This window comes from Humulus lupulus, chromosome 2, assembly GCF_963169125.1.
Source record: "Humulus lupulus chromosome 2, drHumLupu1.1, whole genome shotgun sequence".
Classification (NCBI taxonomy): domain Eukaryota; kingdom Viridiplantae; phylum Streptophyta; class Magnoliopsida; order Rosales; family Cannabaceae; genus Humulus; species Humulus lupulus.
In genome coordinates this window covers 211,454,180-211,475,554 of record NC_084794.1, presented here as the reverse complement: position 1 = coordinate 211,475,554, position 21,375 = coordinate 211,454,180, and the positions used below count along the sequence as shown (strand labels likewise).

Below are 21,375 nucleotides of genomic sequence, written 5' to 3'. Positions count from 1 at the left end.
TTTTTATACCGCGTAGTGAATCATCTAGGGCGCATGCCTCTAGAGGTTTTAAGCCCATTCCTTTGTGTTTTGTATCCATCCCCTCATTCATACGTGAACCCCTTTTTGCTTTCGGGACGAGGTCTCATGGCCAGTGACAGTCCGTTCGACGTACCTCCGGGGGTTGAGTTTGTTGACCTATCCTCAGACTCAGAGTCCATGAGGAAAATCCTTACCAAGACTATGATTCCTTAAGGCAAGTCTGTATCCGCCATCTTGAGCACCTGGCTGAACTTAGGCGTAAAATTTGGGTGATGGAGAGCGAAATTGACTTGATGTTGAGAGGAGACGGAGCACCTTTCCCCCCCAAACCTTAGTGACACTACACCAAACACCCATTACCATAACACATCATTATAATAGTATTTAAAAAGAGTTATTATATATGAGAAAAGTTTCAGGCGGCAAGGTAAAATAAAATAGTGCCAAATGTCTTTTCTACAGTAACTCCCATTTCCCGGTACCCATTTCCCCTATACCCATTTCTTCAATCTTTCTCCATCGGCAGTTTGATCCATTTCCCCCTCTCCCGATAATGTGCGAGGACTCTCTTCATCTTCGGTGACGACCTTCCACTTTATTCCATCGACATCTTTCATCTCGACAGTCGTTCACCCTGTTCCAGCCCTCCATCGACAACTTTCTTCTCAACCCCACTTTCTAACTCAAGGACACGGGATGAGTCTCACAGTTCACTGAAACCGTAAGGTAAATGTCTTAAATTGTTTAGTTTATATTTTGAAATAATTTTGATTGTCAAATTATATACATTTCTGGTTTTTATTTCGTAAAGAATCTGTATAATATCATGTTATTAGCTTGTTGAGGTTTTTATTTCAATCTTAGTATAACGTTTGTGGTGTTGTTAATAGCTTCAGTGTCGTTGCTTTCGACAGGTGTTTTAGCTGCCCAACCGAACAATACCCATCATCAAAAGAAGCTCAGATTTGGGTCCAATGGTGAGTTTAAGATACAACAAGTGGACTTTCTGTGGTGGAAATTTACATTGAACAATACCCATCAACCGACTTATTTACAGTGAAAAGCACAGGTGGAAATTTAGAAGACTCTGACTTGGGGATAAGCAAAAGGGGTCTAAAACAGCTGCATGAGATGTTTAATTCAGAAGGAGCAATGCAGTGCCTAAGTTGAGATGTTTAATCCAACAACTTGAAATCAAAGAGCATGGATATCCTAGGATCGTCTCCTTTTGATAAGCCATCCACATATTCTGAAAGTTTAGGTCCACTTTCAAAGCTTGACTCCCATAGCAATTCATATGCATTTGAATCTTCAATGAGTTCAGTTTCTGATAGTATCGTGAGTGACCTGCCAAAACCATCTGTATATGAAAATGGCATGGAGAGGAAACATGATTTTTACTTACCTAAGCATAATGAAGACTTTACAGCTCTGGAACAGGTACCCCTGCTTTGTTATTTCTAAATAATTTAGTGTTCATTGGCTCTCCACCTGGGAGAACTAGTGGCTAGGTGTTTGTTGTTTTCTGTCCTCGGTTGTTGTTTAATTCTTGGTATTGAAAAAGTATAGTTACAGTCAGTTTTTTCTTCCCCATAAGAAGCTCTGGTTTAAGTTCTTAGTGCTTTTCTTTTTTGGTTGTCTTTTTTGCTCATATCTTGTTTGGTTTACACAGCATATTGAGGATTTGACACAAGAAAAATTCTCCTTGCAACGTGCACTTGAGGCCTCTCGCGCTTTAGCAGAGTCACTGGCTTCTGAAAATTCTTCTCTTACAGACACATATAACCAACAGGTCAGCTTGCAAATCATGATTCTGCAACATTGCAGTTATAATCTTTTGCATCAAATTGTTCGGGGTTGAAAGGATTTATGACGCGGTTGCTTTATAATGTTACTTGTTTGTGTAAATTTATCATTTTTAAAGTCATGTATAAATACTCCAATTTAATTGTCCTGTTTTTCATTTTTATAATAATTGTAAAATCTGATTTTCTGGAAAATTCAACTACTTTTAAAGTTGTTCCTTGAGTTTAACGGAAAGCTCTGTGATCAAATTTTAGAAACAAGTATTTTGTGGCAGACGAATTGTTCTGCACTCTTTCAAATTATAAATTATAATACTGCATTCTATCTAAATACTATCAACTAAAATCTGACATGGAAAAGTTACAGGAGGAAATCAAGGCCCAATTGGTTTGTACTAATTCTCTCCTTAATGCCTCTGAGGCTTAGTATTTAGTAATTGTTTCTTAACATTTTCATGTTAGAATTCCTGATGACTATGGAAGGATGAAATCTTTATGAAATTTTTGTGCGGTTGCAATATTTGGATTATTTCATTAGAGTGATGAGGAGAATTTTTTAGGATAGTTGAAGATTTTTTTTTAATATTTTATTTTTTTAAATGTAATAGATTTAAAGATTGGTGATTCCTATGAATTTCTTCTATTTAGGATTTTGGGGTTTTTTTTTATAGGAGTAGGGATGGTATTTGACTTGTGGATCTATGTTCTGCCTTTTCTTTTTTGCCAACAGAGTACTGTTGATATTAGGGGGCATCTTGTCATGTTACCTTGAAATCTTTTATATTTTATTTTTAATAATGTCTCTTGTGTCATTTACTCAAAATATATGATTAAGTAAACAACGAACTTGGGGAAGATTTTGGAATTCATGTTTTAATGGGTATACTGAAGAGGTAGCTTCAAATGGCTATTGTTGTTTTGTCAAAAACTTTGTGAATTCAACAAATGTTAAATCTTTCCCATAATTGTAAGGGAAGGAATCATTGTGTACCACAACTGTGAAATAAGTTAAACAAATAAGTGATTGACTTCAGATTTCTGTAGAGCACATAACAATGAGGTTAATAGATAAGGGTTGGTGGCTCAGACAAATTTTAGGTGTATGCTGTACATATCATATTTGATGATCATGATTCCCTAGATATGTGTCAAAGCCTGTTGTGAAAATAGGATTTCTCATTCCACATGGCTTTCCCACCTTCTTTGAGTAATGCAAGTGCCATTATATACTTTCAATTACTTAACCTCCTATTTTGACTATGCTCTATTACTTGTTCTATCATTGGGTCGTATGCATTTTGACTTTATTTTCACATATAGATGGAACTTGAGGCTGTTAAAAATTAATATGCAAATGCACATCTAGAATGTAATGCCACTGACGAACGCTCTAAGTTATTGGCTTCAGAAGTAATCAGTTTAGAGGAGAAGGTATGGTGCTCCACTTTTCTCTTTTTTTTTCTTAGAAAAGTGAATTTTATCCGGTATGGATTGCTGTGAAGGAATTTTTTTTGTACCTGATGAAATGTAGTTGGTTGGAAATTTGTGGCAATTATATTATTATTTATAAACACATTGTGTTTTGATTTCTATTTCTCTGCATAGTTTATGCTCTGTACTTTTCGATATTTTAATTACATTTTATAACTATGAGGCTATGACTATGTGTGAGTGGTTGTTGAAGTATATCTATGACGCTGAAAGTTTTCATGCTTAATGTTTTTTAACATGATTTTGTTCTCAATTGTTTGTGTAGGCACTTAGACTGAGATCTAGTGAGCTAAAGCTTGAGAGGCAATTGGAGAACTCACAAGCTGAAATCTCTTCATACGAGTATGCTATAAATATTTTTTTTTAGTTGTGGATGAGATTTTGTGATTTGTGACTTGCTTGTTTATGTTTTTTATTTTGTCAGTTCTTTGGCAAGATACATACATCTTTGTGCTGAATAACCTTTCTAATGTTACTTATTTTTATATAACACAATTCTTTCATGAAGTAACTGTTGAATATAAATTGTTACAGAAAGAAATTGTCTAGCATAGAGAGGGATCGTATGGACTTGCGGTCAACTATTGATGCTCTTCAAGAAGGTTAGTGTTATAATATCATGAATTAAGGTATCACTTTTGTCACATTATATGTTAGGTTGTGCTACTAATTTATGCCAGAATGAGAGTAGAAAAAGTAGGGGTTGATGGCTGCAGTGTGAACCAAATTAAAGTTTATTGAAACTGCTTTACAAATTCGTATTTGTGTTAAGGACAGTCAAATCTGGTGTAAAGATGGCAAAAGGGAAACAAATTATCTGGAATTAGGAAAGTGTTTATTTAATTACTTGAAATTTAACCAAAACTTAGTCTGAAAATATTCTGATTGTTCTTCTATTATGTGAATTTACACCGACACTGTTCATGTTATTAATACTTATTCCTCTTTTGTTGTTATTTGGGCAGAGAAAAAGCTGTTGCAGTCCAAGTTACGCAAAGCTTCCACTGGTGGAAAATCCATTGATGTTACCCAGAGTAGTACACATAAGAAAGATGAATCTACTTCTACCGAAGATTTAGGTAATAATTCTTACTTGGGACTCTTATTTTTACTCTGAGAAGTCTCTCTGGGATATTTCTTGTGATTAAAACTTGATTAATATGCAAAAATCAGTTTTGCTAAATCGTGCCTGTGGTATTTATGCTAGTCAAGAACTGGTCTTGATTGTTAAGGCTAAACAGCAGTTCGTTGTCCACTTGATTTGTACATCTAACCTTTTATTGTAGGGTCAGGTGGGAAGTCTAGTTAATTTTTTTTTTTTATCTATCATACTATGCTATATTGTCATTAAGAATAATTGTATATTACTGGTTCATATTTATCTTTTACCTTTCCCTCATTCGGGTTTAAGCTTACTAGTTTGAATCTATTTGAATCCACACAGAAAATGAAGATACCATTACCAATACCTCGAATCAGGAAGTGCGGGATACATCTTTTATTGGAATTGATGCCTCCAATTTTTCAATGTTGCCTGACAATGGCTATTCAAATATACCTCCTGATCAGATGAGAATGATTCAAAACATTAATGCATTAATTGTAGAGGTACCATCTATCTAAACATTTCTTGCATGATTTGTTATTTTTCTGCTCAAAAGATTTACTATTTCGAGCAAAACTAGTACATCAGATGATGTTTGTTTATATCATTATTTTGCTAATGAAACAACTACTGTACATTTTTTTCTTGCAGTTGGCTATGGAGAAGGAAGAGTTGGTTCAAACTTTGGCATCTGAGTCATCTCATTGTTCTCAGTTGAAGGTAATGCAGATGTGATTTTTATTGTTTCTTTGTTAAATTGCAGTAAGCTAATTTTCTTTTAAGTTGTTGGTATTCAATTCATGTTGTATCTGGAGACATGGTTAAGCAAGCACACGCTTGGACTAACATATCTGCTTATGCTTGTTCAATGAATGAAGGAGTTGAACTATGAGTTGACCCGAAAACTTGAAGCTCAGACTCAGAGATTAGAGTTTTTGACTGCTCGAAGTATGGCTAATGAGACTATCTCTGCAAGACAACCTGATTCTCAGGATGTCCGTGAGAACATTCAATATGCTGATGAAGGTGACGAGGTACGTATCTTTTTCATCTTTCTTAATAACTATGGTAAACAAATAGAAGGAAAACTTAAATGGGCATTGTGGAAAAACTGTTTTGATTTTGATATTTTCACTTTAATTGTAAACATGTTTAATTTATTAAGTATGTTTGACAGTGGTTATTGTAAAATAAGTTGCATCAAACTGGTGGATTGTGTAAATGTGCATCTTTCGGTTCGAAAATGGTTTTATGGTGCCCTTCAAACCATAATTTTGTTGGTTTGTTATGTTAATATTTGTCTTAACAAAGATTTAGTTAACTTGTTATTGTGTTAATAACAACACTAAAATCTAATAGATTTAAAAAAAGTATTATGTTTGGTAAGTATTAGAATGCTTTAGGGAGTTTAGTTGATACAAGAAGAATTATCACTTTAAGCATATTTCTTTTGGCACAATAGGTCCTGTTTCGATCTTGAACTAACTCACTCTACTTAATAGGCCGAAGTCTATTTGGTAATTTTTTTTAATAGCCAGTAGCATCTTAAGTTTACATGGACAAATAATAGTCTATAATAGGACTTAATTGCTAGGATCTTAAGTTTACCTTTTTCAGAGTTGTAGGTGTATATTGGATTGGAGTACTAGGAATTTTTAAAAGCGTTATGACATAGGTAAGGCAAGTTTAGCTTTTGAAAATTGACTCAATGATAAGAGTGGCCAGTGTAATTTCCTCTTAATTATGATTCATTTTCTTCTGAATGTAATAAACTTGGGATAAGTTTCTATAATAAGTTACTTTATGTGTGTCTTTTTCTTAGAATGAACCTAATTGTGAGAGAGTACATGGAGCTCTTTGTGTTTGTTTATATTGTTTACTTTGACATAATTTACATTAGTTTGAAGGGCCTATGCAAATTCTTTTATGTCTCAAGACATGTTACATGTTATTAGTTTTGTACTCCAGATTAGATTTGTATTCAAAATAATTTAGCCTTGTAATAATTTCTTTCTTGGATACAGTATGGAAGAGGCAAAAAGAAAATTTATGCTTGTAGCACAACAACTTGCACAGGCTTTCAAGCTGTAATGACCGAAGAAGAGTCAGAGAAGTTTAATGGTAGTTTAATGTGACACAAAAGTTTAATGAAACATCAATTGATCTTATTAATTTAAGTATTACTAGTAAATAGTTGTTTAAATCTGATTTCAATTTGGCTGGTGCCTTGTTACTTAATGAAATTCTTTGATGATATTTCTTATGAAGAGTCTAAACATGTGCTCTAACTATCATTGATAGACAATGCTCTATTGAGGTTAGGTTTCTTCATTCATGTTTTGTCTAGTGCAACTTAAGCAGTTTATTCATTTTAGGCTTGTTGTTCAGAAACTTTAACCCAAGGATCCTGCACTAGCAATTAAAATCATTGAAGAGAAACCATTCGTTTAAGCAACTTTTATTTACACTTTAATTGTAAACATGTTTAATTTATTAAGTATGTTTGACAGTGGTTATTGTAATCCTAGTGATGACTAAGTGATTATAATGCATTTATATAGTAAATACAAGAGGTGCAAAAGAAAGCAAGGTAATCCTAGTGATGACTAAGCTTCGACTCTGCTGTATGAACTTACTTGTGTCAATATGATCTTCTGCTTTAGTGGCAGCTATGATTATGGTAGTGAAAACATTTGATAACTACTAAATTTAAATTGGATTTTTTTTTTGTCGATAATAGATGTTTGTGACAGACTTTGAATTCTTTAGTTTGGACTATTAGGAACTGGTGTAGTGCTATGAATGTATGGCCTGCCCTTATTGTTGAGACAAGGAATGCTTTCAGGGCTTTATACAGGGCATTCTAACATCATCTGAACAGGTGGGCTTTTTATTTCCCTTGTGCACACTATAAATGATTAATGGAAAGATTGTAGTACTTTTATTACTACAAATTTTATCTGTTAAGTGGTAGCTGCTAGATCTGTTATGGTTTTCTATGAATCTGTTAGTCTTACTCTAATTTTTAGCTCATTATAAGTGATGTATTCTCTTTTTCTATTTAACATTTCAATAAAGTTCAGTTCATTCATTCTCTATCCTCACTAATTTTCTCATTCACTTTCATTTCTGAATTTAACTGTTTGTTTTGTGGGAAATTCATATGCTTAGATTTTTCTTTCTTAATAGGTTGATATAACCATGTTAGAAGACGAACTACCAACAAAAAGATGACTTTCATCCGCCCTTGTCAAGGTATAAAGAAGAAAGTCTTCTGTTGTGCTTTAGAATTATGCACGAACTACCAACAAAAAGATGACTTTCATCAGCCCTTGTCAAGGTATAAAGAAAGTCTTCTGTTGTGCTTTAGAATTATGCTGTTGAATGTTTCTTTCATTTTCATTAAGTTTTAGGTATTGATAGAGTACTCTGTTTGGCAATGGAATTTTTTCTTCGTTCATCTCTTAGCTTATTATTTTAAGTTGCATGTTTTGTTGCTTCAGTCGTTTTGCATGGTAGTACATCTTGCTATACCCTGTTGTTTCGTCAAGTTTTGGAGTTATTACAAATTTAATTTAAACTTTATATGCTTAGAGGTGGAAACTAGCTTAAGTCTTATGTTCTTAATAATAAAATGACTTTTTTTTTTTTTACAATGTGCAGGTATATTGAGATGATTTCTTTGGAGTAATTCTTGACAACATTTGTAGTTGAGGCCTTTAGAATGGAAAAATGTATTTCACTAATTTTTGTATACATTTCTTGTTTTGTATTTAGTGATAAAGGAATTTGAATTGGGCATAAATTATGTTGTAATATGATTTCTTAAGCCTAGACTAGTAGACTAAATATTGTAATTACATTTGAGTAATTAATAAAAATCTATTTATGTTACTTTATTTGACTTCAACTTTCATATTTGTTTTCCTAGTTTTGTATAAGTAAAAAAAGATTATGTTTCTCTAAGCTAATATAACACATGTGTTATACTAAAGTGTAGTATAACACAAAAAATGTGTTATACGAAAGTGTAGTATAGCACAAAAAAAATGTTATACTAAAGTGTAGTGTAACACAAAAAGTGTTATACTAAAGTGTAGTGTAACACAAAAAAGTGTTATATAATCGACTATAAATAACATAATTCAACACTTATCTATATATTAAAATAATACAAAAATTGTGTTATCGTTGACAGTACAATAATACATCTGTATAACACTGATAAAGTGTTAAGTAAAGTACCCTGACCTATGATAACATAGTCGGTCTTAACACATCAGAAAGTGTTATCGTATATTTTGATAACACATTTTCGGTGTTATTAAAAGCATTTTTTCTTGTAGTGTGACCATGTAGTAAGCCTTAGGGTGATCCTTTTAGAGTTGTAGAGAGAGTTGGAGTTTATGGAGGGACACCTTCTGCCTGAGCCCTCCAACCCATCCTCGCCTTATGACTGTCATAGGGCCACTACCACTTCTTCTCAGCCCTTAGTCTCGGTTTTCCCTAGCTTAGCGCTTCCGCAGTCGTTCCCCCGATGGAAGACTCTTGCTAGGAGGAAAAAATGGAGGGTCAAGTGTTCCGTCTCTTTCTCACCTTTTTCTTTTGGTTTTGCAGATATGCCGAGGGCACGATGACAGGTGGCTTCCAACGAACCGGACGATGCTCCTTTACTGGCATCCGAACTGGTGTCGCGCGTGTCCGAAAACAAACTGAAGAACATTGTGGATCACTATCGTGTCCCTCCAGAGTACGCGTTATATATTCCTCAGGAGACATGCTGGGCTGACTGTCCTAGGCCCGGTTTCGTGGCCCTCAGCGAGCACATCCTTAAGGCGGGTGGTACCATCCCGTTACACCCGTTCTTTGTTGCGGTCCTCAACTACTTGGACCTTGCCCCGCTTCAGCTGGCACCCAATTGCTGGCTGATTTTAAGCTGCCTCTTCGTTGCATTTACAAAGCTATTGAAACGCGCTCCTACAGCGACAGAGGTGCATTTCCTCTACAACCTCATGCCCCTTCCCAAGTCAAAGGGCTTTTACTATTTACAAAAAGCCAACAACGAGGCCTCTTTGATAGAGGGCTCGGTGTCCAACCCGGGGTCCTGGAAGCAGGACTTTTTCTTCGTGGAAGGCCCCCTCTCTGTCCGCGAGGACTTCCGGGCCACCCCCAGTAAGTACCCTGAGCATCACTTTCTCTCTTTTACTTTTCTTACAACTTATTGTTTCATGACTTACGTTCATATCGACCATGGCATGTATTATGCAGAGCAATTCGCCGAACCCACAGTTGTCGGGTCGGAAGCGAGAGACATGAGAAAGTTCCTCAGCGCTGACCCCGCTACGAAAAAGGCGGTGTGCCTATTCACCGTGAATAATCTGCACCACCATAAATTGTCCCCTGTCTGGGACCCCAAGTTGTTGTGGACCATCTCTGGGTCTAAGAAGATGAAGGGGGTATTGTCCGAGCCTTGCCCAGATGACGATGAGGCTGAGGAAGAGACGGAGGAAGCCCCCTTGACCGCGGGGGGACCTCACCAGCTGCCTCCATCTCCTGGGGGATGCCCTCCATGTGCCTCTTATGATCCGGACATAGCCCCTAATTTTCAAGACCAGCAGGTCATTCCAGGGTGTTTTGTTTGTCTTGACCCTGAGGGCTACGATGCTTTCACTCAGGCTCCTCTCGACCCTGGACCATCGGGGACTTATTTCGCCGATCTTCCGGACCTCTGATATACCGGGGCCTCACTTTTCCACTTTCACCGCGCCCCCTCCCGTTTCGGCGAGCGGGTCGTTCGTCCTCACCCAGCCAGGTGCCCCTGGTGTGGATGGGGAGCCCTGGGTGACTTGGATGGCGACGTCTTACGGGCAGCGATACATCCAACTTGCCTTGGGCCTCCCCGTATCTGACTGGAACGGTCTTGGGAATGTTGCTCTGTCGGACCGTGGGGAAAACCTAAGGCGCACCATGACTTGGGTGAATTCATGCACCTCGCGTCGGCCCTATTATGTATAGATGTACATGCATATATTTTTTTGTTTTTGTTACTTATTGTTGTTGTTGTTAACTTTCTTGTGCAAGCCTATACTGTGGCTCTGTGGTTTGCCGACTCGGCTGGCAATCTCTCCGCGTCGTGCACCGAGAGGGACCATCTCGCAGCATGGGCTTAGGAGCTCGAGAGAGAGCTTAATGAAACCACGGATAAATTGACAAGGGTTCGGACCAAACTTGCCAACTCATTAAAAAAGAGGAAGAAAGCGATTGCCAAGGCCTCGAAGCTGCAGGACACGGTTACCAAGCTAGAGAACGAGCTCCAGGGTGCCCAGGCTACCGCGGCTGCTGCCCAGGCGAGGGTCTCTTCCCTAGAGATTGATCTTGAAGCTGCTAGAGCTGAGGTTGCTGCGTCGCAGGAGAGGGTTGCCTCTTTAGAAGCGGAGAGGGCGACTACTGAGCATAGGTCTATAGAGCGCGCCCTCTATGGCGTATGGAGGTAGGACCTCAATTTTGACTTCTCCTCCTTTGGCGAGTATGCCGTGACCCGGGTAGCTGGGTGGAGCACCTGGGGCAGGAGGCCCTGAGGTTGCTATTTCATTACCTCTGCCAGCCGGTTATAGATGTATGCTCGTTTGAGCCGTTGTAATATTATCGTTCTTTTGTAAATCTTGTACTGTCTTCAAAACTATTTTTCAATGTATATATACATGTGTTGCTATTTATCTCTTATTCTACTACATTTGAGGTCCTTTTGAGCCTGTATGATGAGGTTTGGTTGGTTCCCCTCTTTTATTTACCAGGCTGGAGGTCCTTTGGAGCCCATGTGAAAGGGTTCACTGAGACCTCTTTTGGTGCCTCTTGATTACTTTTATAAGGATATTTTGACCCCTTGGGTCCTAGCTATCCTTTTATATATTCTTGTGCACACTTATTATTTTTTCGCGAGAAGCGTCCTTCTCGTCATTATTCATAATACTATTTCTGCAAAGGTCTCTTTTAGGACCCTTTTTGGCTAGGCGGCTTGGTGGCCGCTCTAGACTTATTATTGTTGTTACCACTTTTTTTTTATAAGTCCCTTTGGCCTCCTTGATGTTCACAAGGGTAGCTAATCCTTGTGAGCCCCAAGAGATGCCTTGCAAGGTCCTCTCCCTGTTTACTAGGGTTCGCCACGAATTATATTCCTCTTTCAAGGAATTTTGCTTAAAGCTCTGATGCAGGGGGTCCTTTTTTAGGCTCTCCTGTTGGATGGTCCTTTTTAGGATCCTCCTGATAGAGGGTCGTTTTTAGGGTCCTCCTGATAAAAGGCCCTTTTTAAGATCTCCTGTTAGAGGGTCCTTTTTAGGATCCTCCTGGTAGAGGGTCCTTTTTAGGACCATCCTTTTTAGGAGGGCAAGGGATCCCTTTTAGGATCCTCCGTTAAAGGGTCCTTTCTACCCTCCTCCTGATAGAGGATCCTTTTTAGGATCCTCCGTTAAAGGGTCCTTTCTACCCTCCTCCTGATAGATGATCCTTTTTAGGAGCCTCCTTTTTATGAGGGCAAGGAGTCCTTTTTAGGACCCTCCGTTAAAGGGTCCTTTTTAGGAGCCCTTTTTAGGTTCCCCTTGCTAGCTGTATGTTTTTGCCTCCTGTCCTGCCCCCCAAGTGTTTGGTGAAATTTATTTCGGCAGGCACTTTGGCTGATGGTCGCATAGCGAAGAAAAATAACACATGAAGTTGCAAACAGTTTCATTCATAGCATGCAGTTTACAGCCAACCTTGTAAATAAAAGGGTTACATCTAACTAGGAGGTTACCTAGGTAGCCTCTTTGATTCTTACTTACTTAAGCTACAACAACAAGGAACAAACTAAACATAGGTTCTTTTTGCACTGAGTGCCGAAGCCTCGCTGGTAGCACTTCTCGAGAGGCTCCGTAACTCGTGGGTCCAACTTGTGTAGATCTAACTTGTGTGGGTCGCTCCTTCATACACAACCATTGCCATCGGTATAGATGGTTTGGTGGTTGTGCGGAGGGACATGTTATAGCATTCCCTCGCTTCCTTCTGCTCCCCTTTCACGCATGCTACCCCCCCGGGGGTTGGGAATTTCATAGCTAGGTGATACACAGAAGTTACCGCCTTCAATTCTCTCAGAGAGGGTCTCCCTAATACCGCATTGAAGGCTGAGGTGCAACCCACCACGACAAAGTTAGCCATTACGGTGGTTTGCCTGGGTTGCTCCCCCATGGTGAGGGCTAATTCGATTGCCCCCAGGGGCTGCACTGAATCTCCCGTAAACCCATACAAAGACGTAGTGCAAGGCTTTAGGTGACGGAGGCTCAATCCCATCTTTTCCAGCGCCGGTCGATACAAGATGTCCACAGAGCTCCCGTTATCCACCAAGACCCGACGTACCCTCATGTTAGCAAGCTTGGCAGTTAGGACAAGGGGGTCATTATGAGGGAAATGCACCCCCTGCACATCCCCTTCAGTGAAAGTTATCGAGCCATTCTCGCCCTTGAAGCTCTTCGGGGGGCATTGCTCCAAACTTAAAACGCAAGGTGGTGGACTTCGTCGGGCCTCCTTGGCGTACCTGTCTCGCCCCTTCCTTGAATCGCCTCCGAGTTCTGGTCCTCCAAAGATGGTCCTGACCTCTCCTTGCACTTCTGGGGCCACCTCTCGTGCCCGCGACGGGGACACTCTTTCTTCTGGCCTCTGGTTCTCCTTGCGCACATATCTGCCCAAATGTCCTCTGTGGATGAGCTCCTCAATTTCCACCTTCAAATGGTTGCACTCCGCGGTGGTGTGGCCGATATCCTTGTGATATTGGCAAGACTTGCTGGGGTCTCTTTTAGACCGATCTTTTTTTATTGGTGGGGGCCTTTTAAAAGGGACCTGGTTTTCGTTCGTAATGAAAATATCCTCCCTCGCGTGGGTGAGGTCAGTGTAAAAGGTTTAGGGGCTCTGTGTGCGCTCATCAGAGTGCTGGTGCTTCCGGGGTCGATCATCCCTCGTTCCCTCATAAGCCCCCTTCTTCTTTGCACCGCTTTGGTTATCCCGAATTGAAGGTTTCGGGGGCGATGGGCCTTTTCCAGCTTTGAGGTTCTCGTGACCATCCTCCACGCGAATGTACTTTTGCGCCCGCTCGTAGAAATCATCCAAGTCTGTGACCTCTCTCTTGAGCATGTTATCCCATAACTTGCTCCCTGGGCATACTCCAGCCGTGATGGCCATTTTCAGCTCTCAGCGGGTCAGGCTTCCTACCTTAACTGCCTCCATGTTGAACCTTGGGATATAGCTCTTCAGACTCTTGTTTTCTCCTTGCTTCACATTGGCGAGGCTGGTGCCTAGCATCGTGTAGTCTCGCACAACGTGGTGCTGCTGGAGGAATTCATCAGAAAGTTGCTGCCAAGATCGGATGGAACCCGGTCTAAGCCTCTTGAACCATTTGTATGCAGGTTCTTTTAATGTGACAGCGAAGCAATGACATCTCGCCCCGCTGCCAATTCCCCTTAGCTTCATCAGGTCGTTAAATGTATCCAGATGATATTTTGGATCTGTGCTTCCTTCGTAGGGGGTCATGTGGGGCTCTTTAAAGTTGGCAGGGAGCCTGATGGCCTGGATCTCCCTGACAAAGGGTGACTCATGGTCGAAATCCTCCTAAAAAATTTGATCTCCAGAGGCGATGACAATCTTGCTTCGCAGGCTCCTCATTTCTGTGTCCAAGTCCTGCCTTCTCTTGTTTAGGGAGTCCTTTAAAGCAGACGGGTTAGGATCACCCTTTCCTTTGCCCTCCCGAGGCGCCATAGGGGGTGTGGTCCCTTTACCCACCCTCTTTTTGTTGAGCTCCTCCCGTAAATCTGAGGGTGCTCTCTTAGAGGTGACCTCGTCCTCGTTGCGAGGGGCAGTGTTGGTCTTTGGCTCTGGTTTCTAGGCATGCTTCAGTGGTTCAGGATGTTTGCATTACTTCGTTTGGGGGGTGTTACTGGTGGAGTGTCGAGTCCTCCCATCGTCTACTGGTACGGTGGTCTTTGCCCCCTCGCGACCTTTCTCTTTTCTCTTGGGCAAGGTCACGTTTGACTTACCTTGCAATAGGCCATTCAACACCTCTTGCATATTCTCCAGGGTAGTCTCCAACCTTTGGTTTTTACGGTTCAACTCACGTATTTCTTCTTCATAGAATCTAGATTTAGAACTCGAGCTCACGGAATGGACCCGGGGGTGCTTATCATGTCTATGCGTTGAGGGGCCCGGGTCCTGCCGGCCGGAGTTCGGTACTTGCGGCGGTTTAGGAAGCGGAAACTCACTGGCATTTCTCGACGGTACCATTGGAAGACTCTCTCCGAGCGGAACGGCTGGTGACGTGACCTCTCTATCACCCTCATGAATTTCAGGGTCTCTTGGGGGCTCTACATCTCTGGGTGGAGGAGGATCCTTCATGGAGGCCTTCAGCTGGACTCCGTTAAGGTGGACCTCCACCTCTCATGACTCCTTGAGTCGCTCTGAACGTCTCGGCATTTCTTCTTGCCGGAAGTAATGGGACAACAGTAGCTTGGTACTTAGCTTCCCACAGACGGCGCCAAACTGTTGATGGTGAGAACTCATCAACTAAGTTAAGTCAGAAAAATCACAGAGCTAAGATTATGCAAAGAAAGACTCTCAGAATCTAAGTATCAACTCCAAGAGCAATTGTAATAGAGCAATGGTGAAATCAATTTTCATTCACTAAGATGCACTTGCTACAGTAAATTTTCCAACCCCACTTCAAGTGGAGTTAGAGTCCATTTTATAGTGGGCTCTAATGGCCCTGGGTACATGGTGGTCCAGGGGACCAGATGGTACACGAGTACACTAAGAGGAGAGTGGTTCCAGGGGTAGTGGTGTCGGCTCTGGTACATGGTCAGAGTTCGTGGGAGCACCTCAGCTTTTGTAACCGGTCATGACTCCACTACTTACCTTGTATGGGTGTCAAAGACGTGGTGGGGGTGTAGCCACTCCTCGTACTATTCCCAACCGCCACTATTTGTCGGGTACAGGTGTCAGGCCTGTCCCATGATCCTTGCAAGCATGTACGTACCCTTATAGAGGTACCTTGTTCGTATTCTTTTTGTCTCTTGTGGGCCACCTCGAATATTGGCATCACGCACGCGAGTCCTTTGGGCGAGACCCATTGGGGCGAGGTCGCCATATATGCGTAACCCTTCAAACAAGGCCATCACGAGATGCCCCCCGCGAGGCAGCTGGGCGCTCCAAGACGTTGCACGCGAGACGGTGAGTGCGGCCTAGGCATGGCCTAGCGTGGACGTGTTGAGAGCGAGGCGTGCCTGGGCGTGTCCGAGCGAGGCGGGGACTCGTGCCTTGGCGTGTTCGAGTGACGCGGGGCGTGCCTGGGCGTGTCCGAGCGAGGCGGGGCCTTGCACCTTGGCGTGTCCGAGCGAGGCGGGCCTCGCGCTTAGGCGTGTCCGAGTGAGGAGGGCCTTGCACCTAGTCATGTCCGAGCGATGCGAGGCCTTGCGCCTAGGCATGGCCGAGAAGGTCATACAGGCCCCCCCACGAGATGCCGAGATGGTGGCACGGCCTCACGGGGGCGTGCTGAGAGCGAGGCAGGGCCTCGCGTGACCCCTTAGATTTCTTGGTGCATCTTTACTAAGTCTTCCTCTGAGACACGGGTCGAGGGAAAGGTATCGGGTGGCTCGGATCGCTTAAGGCTACATGAGGACAGACCCCCATATTTTGCCTTGGTGGAATTTGAGCATCCACACAAGAGAAAACCAGGGATTGAAGGAGTTGAGCTACCTCGATTCAAGGCAAGGTTGGTGGCAAAAGGCTTTTCTCAAGTTGAAGGGATAGACTATCATGAAGTGTTTTCTCCTGTTGTCAAACACACTTCTATAAGAATTATATTGGCTATCACTACAATTCAGAATTTAGAATTGGATCAACTTGATGTGAAGACATCATTTCTTCATGGTAATCTTGATGAAGAAATACACATGCAACAACCTGAAGGATTCATACAGCCAGGGATGGAAGAGAAGGTGTGCTTGCTGAAGAAATCTCTATACGATTTGAAACAGTCACCGAGACAATGGTACTTGTAATGACCCAAAATCGCTAATAAGGCTTAAGGGCCTTGATTAGTGTGCCTGGAGGGCATAATGGAATTTATGTGTGATTTTATGAGTTTAATGCATGGATATGATTTAAAGCATGTTATATGACTAATTGAACATTGAGATGCATGACTACGTGGTTAGTATGCATGTTAGGTGAAATAATTATGCATGTGGACCCCGTTTGCATGATGGGGGTAAATTGGTAATTTTAGCCCGCTGAGGGCATGTATGTGATAATTGTAATCCGTGATTTGTACCACGCGAGTGTGGTGTTATTGTTGTGATGCACGTGCCGAGACGGTCCTAGAGAGCTAGTTAACTCAAATGTCACAACAGGATTTTATACCCGGCTCGGGAGGAGCCTAGGGGTAATTCGGGGATTTTGTAACTTAGTCCTTGGGAGATTTTTGTGACTGGTAATTTGGTAACTTGTGTGACTGTTAGTAACCATAGAGAGTAACAGGTTTTGATGGCAAATGGTAGAATTGTAATGGATAGGAAATGACAAGTAAGTCCTTGAGGTTTAGTTAGGAAAGGATAAGCAAGGAGGGGTAAAATGGTCATTTGGCAAGGGTAATAGACAAATTTGAGCTGTGTTATAGGGGTACACGGTTTGGACTTGGTCATTGTTGGTCTTGATAGAGTTTGAAGAGAAGAGAAAAGAGAAGGAAGAGCTAGGGCATGAAGAAGAAGAAGATGAGTGGAGGAGCTGAATTGGAGACTTAGGAGATCAAGGAAGCCTTGTGTGGAATCTCCATTTGAGGTAAGGGTTTACACATATTTAAGTTTGGGTTTTGTTTTGATTTGAGGAATTTAATGCTTGAGTTAAGGTTTTCATGGGTTTTGGTTTGAGTTGCTGAATTTGAGATCAAAGGTGTGAATCTTGGGTGTGTTGATGTTTTGATCTTGATTCTAGTGTTTATAGGGTGTTAGATTGTTCAAATGAGGTTTGGATTTGAGTTTTGGGGCTTGGGTACCTGCTTGGGATGATTTGGAGTGGTGATAGCTCGGGGAAAACGCAGGGAAAAACCCAGAAATCTGGGTTTCGCGTAGGAGCGCCGTGGCCCTGTTCTTGGGCGCCGCGGCGCGAGGCTATTTCTGGGCAGGAGGAGGCTTCTAACTTGCTGGGCGCCGCGGCCCTCTTAGGTAGCGCCGCGGCGCTAGGCCATTTTCAGGACTTGAAATTATGCATTTTTGAGCTTTTGCTCCGGGGGTTCGGGGGATGTTTCCGATGGATTGTTTTAGGAATTTGGGAGTTCCGAGAGTGTGGGATTGGTCCCGGGAAGTGGTTATGAATTGATTAGTATTAAAAGGATGTTTCATGTGTGTTGTGACTAGGTTATTGGAGAGGCTCGGGCTAGAGGACCGTGCTCGCGGCTTTAGTGCACCAGGAAGCTCGGGGTACTGGTAAGAAAACTATAACACCCGTAGGATGGGGCGTGGGCCCATAGTGTGATTGCGGGGCACGACCCTATATTGCATGTTGCATGATGAGATGATTGTCGGGCATGGCCCTATATTGCATTACATGTTAGGGTGCAGATTTAAATAAATTGGCATTTGTTTGAATGTTGCTTGATTTATGCTATATATGATTATAATGAAATGAACGACAAGGGCCGAGTGCGGCGTAGGCCGGGTACGGCAGGGGAGCCGGAAGTAAGACTTAGCACATGGGATGCTTATAGTCAGGGCAGGGCCCGGTGGATACATGTGATATCCTTACGGTGAGGACCGAGACCCCAGGCTTCGGTAAGGCTTCTGGGGCGGCATGGCCGTGTTTGCTTAGTCTAATGGTTGACTTGTTTATATGTGGATTATCTGTTATGATAAACTGTATAAATTGCTTATGTTATGTTCTGCATGAGTTTTCTTGCTGGGCTTCGGCTCACGGGTGCTCTGTGTTGCAGGTAAGGGCAATGTCTGAGTCAACCAACCATGAGTACGGAGAGCGTGAAGCGACGCGTACATGTTTGGCCTGCCCGACTGCTTTGGTTGGGGGTTTATTCGAAAATGGCTGTAATAATCTATGATTTTTATGATTTATCAACTGTAAACTTATTTCAAGATGTAAATAGTTTTCAAACCTTATTTTGGGATCCCAAATGTTTGATACTAGAAGTTTTAAATGAAACGACGCATTTTCAAAGATTACAGCCTTAAATTTTAATTAGTCACACTTTTGTTTCAAAACCTCGGTTAGCGAGTTCATTGCACTGTTTTGTCTTAAAACTCACTTAGTAACGGCTCTAAGGAAGTAGGGCGTTACAGTACTTCAGATTTGATGATTTTATGCTGAGACAGAAATTTCAAAGATCAAAGTTTGATAGTTGTGTTTACTTCAAAGTTCTTGAAGATGGAAGCTACATCTACTTGTTAATCTATGTGGATGACATGCTTATAGCATGTAAACACAGATCAGAAGTGGAAAGGCTCAAGGAGATGCTAAGTCAAGAATTTGATATGAAGTATTTGGGGGCAGCTGTCAAGATTTTGGGAATAGAGATATCTAGAGACAAAAATAAGGGCATGTTGAGATTTTCTCAAGAAGGATATGTCAAGAAGGTAGTGGGAATGTTTGATCAAAAGGAAGACAAATCTGTCAACACTCCCATTGGAGCCCACTTCAAGCTAAAGTCTCTTACAGAAGAAGAAGCATCTTTTGAAGAAGAAAAAATGAAGGGAGTTCCTTATGCTAATGCTGTTGGTAGCATTATGTATGCTATGGTATCAACAAGACCTGATTTAGCATATGGAATTGGTTTAGTTAGTAGGTTTATGAGCAAACCAAGCTTGGAACATTGGCAAGCTGTGAAATGGTTACTAAGGTACATGAAGGGCACTGCAAACCTACAGATTTTGTACACAAAGTCAGACCAGAAACAATGTGAAGTTATGGGGTATTGCGACTCAGATTTTGCTGGAGATTACGATAAAAGAAGATCTTTATCTGGGTATGTTTTCACTGTTGGAGGGAATGTTGTAAGCTGGAAGTCTAATTTACAACATGTTGTGGCTCTCTCCTCGACTGAAGCAGAATACATAGCTCTCACAAAAGTTGTTAAAGAAGATCTTTGGTTAAAAGGGATGATGAGTGAGCTGGGATTTAGACAAGATCATGTGATTGTACATTGTGATTCACAAAGTGCAATACATTTGTCTAAGAATACCGTGTTTCATGAAAGAACGAAACACATAGATGTTAAACTCCATTTTCTCTAGGATATTGTCTCAAAACAACTTATCAAGATTGTGAAGATATCCACTGAGATCAACCCAGCTGATATGATGACTAAGGTCATACCCGTGAGCAAGTTCACTTCGGCCTTGAACTTGCTTGGCATCAAGATGGGAATCCCTTAGAGCTAAAGCTAAGGCAGCATTGTCTAATCCACTGAACCCTGTTTCGGAATAAGAAGTCAAGGTGGAGAATTGTGAAGATTGTGACTTCTTTCCTCAACCAATCAAAAGATTAGCAAAATGACAACTCACACTAATCTGCTATTTTAAGTTGCATCTACATTTTCTCTAGTTGCATCTGCGTGGACACCAGTAAGTTGTAACAGACTAACTAATTGTTGTTAGTTACAGTTAGTTTCTGTTTGTCTCTTTAGTTCTTGTATCTCGACCCTATATATAGTTTTAGGCATGATCAACCTAAGTGTATTCAATTTCTGAGAGTTTTGGCTGAGAGCAAGAACTGTGTTGTAATACTCTAGTGAGAGAGTGTTTCAAGAGAAGTTGGATGAGTGTTGTTGTAATCTTGAGAGCTTGGAGGGTGTAATCTAGTTTCAGATATAGTGGATTTGACTTAGGCATTGCTGCCTAGCCTTGGATGTAGGATCAACAAAACTAGTTGTATCTGAACCAAGTATTCTTGGTGTTCTTTCTTTTGTGTTTTACATTTGATTACTTTTGGGTTTGTTTAATTGTCTATTACTTGTTCTTCTTTGTTGATATTCTTTGTGCACTGTATTGGCTGTGTTGTGCAGGTCCTAATCCCTCCAACAACATATTAATGTAATTTATTTGTTATTAAAATAAGAGATCCATTATTATCAAATAGATGATATAAGAATCTAAAAGAAATACTTGCATATTTGGTTGTTTTTTAAATTTTACATACAAAAATCATCTAGAAAATTTTATTTACAAATATACCTAGCCACATCATCAAAATTGAGTCGAATTAAAACTAATACTACTCGAAATTGGAAAAAGAATTTTTTTCCATCTCAGCAAGAAAAAAGATGCACCAATCTCTCTACCTAGATTTTTATGTTTATCTTGGTTTTCGGAAGTAACATTTTGGTTGCTTACGATATCGATTGGTTACCTTTTTATATACATTTTGGTTACCTCCAAAACTTATTTATAGAAAATTAGTTTTCTTAAGATACGAAATAGTTACTTTTAAAAACTTGATTTTATTTTTAGGTTATATAATAGTGTTTTATTATTTAAGAGGTCAATTTATGTATTTTTAATTATAATTCAAAAGTAACTTCTAAGCATTTTTGTTTTGTTAATAAAAAAAAATACTATTACTCACATGTAATTTACATGAGTGACTAAAAAATGTATTAAATTTTTTCATTCAAAAGTTACAATGTAGTATATAGTATACTAAAGTAAATTTTGCTAATAAGCTATATTGTAACTTGTTATATTATATGACAATTCATTTATTTCTGAGATAGGCTTGAAGGTAACCGAAAAAATCTTAAATAATAAGACACCGTAATATAACCTAAAAATAACTAATCAGTATCTTAAGATAACATTTTTTATACAAATAAGTTTTCGAGATAACCAAAATATATATAAAATATTATGGTTTAAAAATGAAGTTTTTTATAAAATGTAA

General features: G+C 40.5%; 1 protein-coding gene across 5 annotated transcripts; it reads left to right on the top strand.

Moving 5' to 3' along the window:
• Nucleotides 1-454: 454 nt before the first annotated feature.
• Nucleotides 455-20,306, top strand: LOC133818939 (protein BLISTER-like). Of its 5 annotated transcripts, none has more exons than XM_062252058.1 (14): nucleotides 455-747; nucleotides 936-1,461; nucleotides 1,694-1,813; nucleotides 3,583-3,659; nucleotides 3,852-3,919; nucleotides 4,283-4,396; nucleotides 4,762-4,925; nucleotides 5,074-5,142; nucleotides 5,301-5,456; nucleotides 6,447-6,543; nucleotides 7,205-7,303; nucleotides 7,612-7,762; nucleotides 9,040-9,594; nucleotides 9,691-11,069. In XM_062252058.1, exons 2-11 carry the CDS (start codon nucleotides 1,225-1,227, stop codon nucleotides 7,222-7,224), a joined length of 1,122 nt encoding a protein of 373 aa, XP_062108042.1. In that variant the 5' UTR covers nucleotides 455-747; nucleotides 936-1,224; the 3' UTR covers nucleotides 7,225-7,303; nucleotides 7,612-7,762; nucleotides 9,040-9,594; nucleotides 9,691-11,069. The 5 variants fall into 5 exon arrangements, with proteins under 5 accessions (XP_062108042.1, XP_062108044.1, XP_062108045.1 ...); XM_062252060.1 differs by lacking the exons at nucleotides 9,040-9,594; nucleotides 9,691-11,069 and adding an exon at nucleotides 8,086-8,460 and having other exon boundaries at nucleotides 936-998; nucleotides 1,091-1,461; XM_062252061.1 differs by lacking the exons at nucleotides 9,040-9,594; nucleotides 9,691-11,069 and adding an exon at nucleotides 8,086-8,460 and having other exon boundaries at nucleotides 936-998; nucleotides 1,079-1,461.
• The last annotated feature ends 1,069 nt before the right edge of the window (nucleotides 20,307-21,375 follow it).

Excerpts from the sequence above, each read along its gene's own strand:
- LOC133818939 (XM_062252059.1), top strand. The coding sequence starts at position 1,225 with ATGGATATCCTAGGATCGTCTCCTTTTGATAAGCCATCCACATATTCT. Across the intron at positions 4,397-4,761 it reads TACTTCTACCGAAGATTTAG|AAAATGAAGATACCATTACC; the intron begins GTAATAATTCTT and ends GAATCCACACAG. Across the intron at positions 6,544-7,204 it reads AGAGTCAGAGAAGTTTAATG|GAACTGGTGTAGTGCTATGA; the intron begins GTAGTTTAATGT and ends TTGGACTATTAG.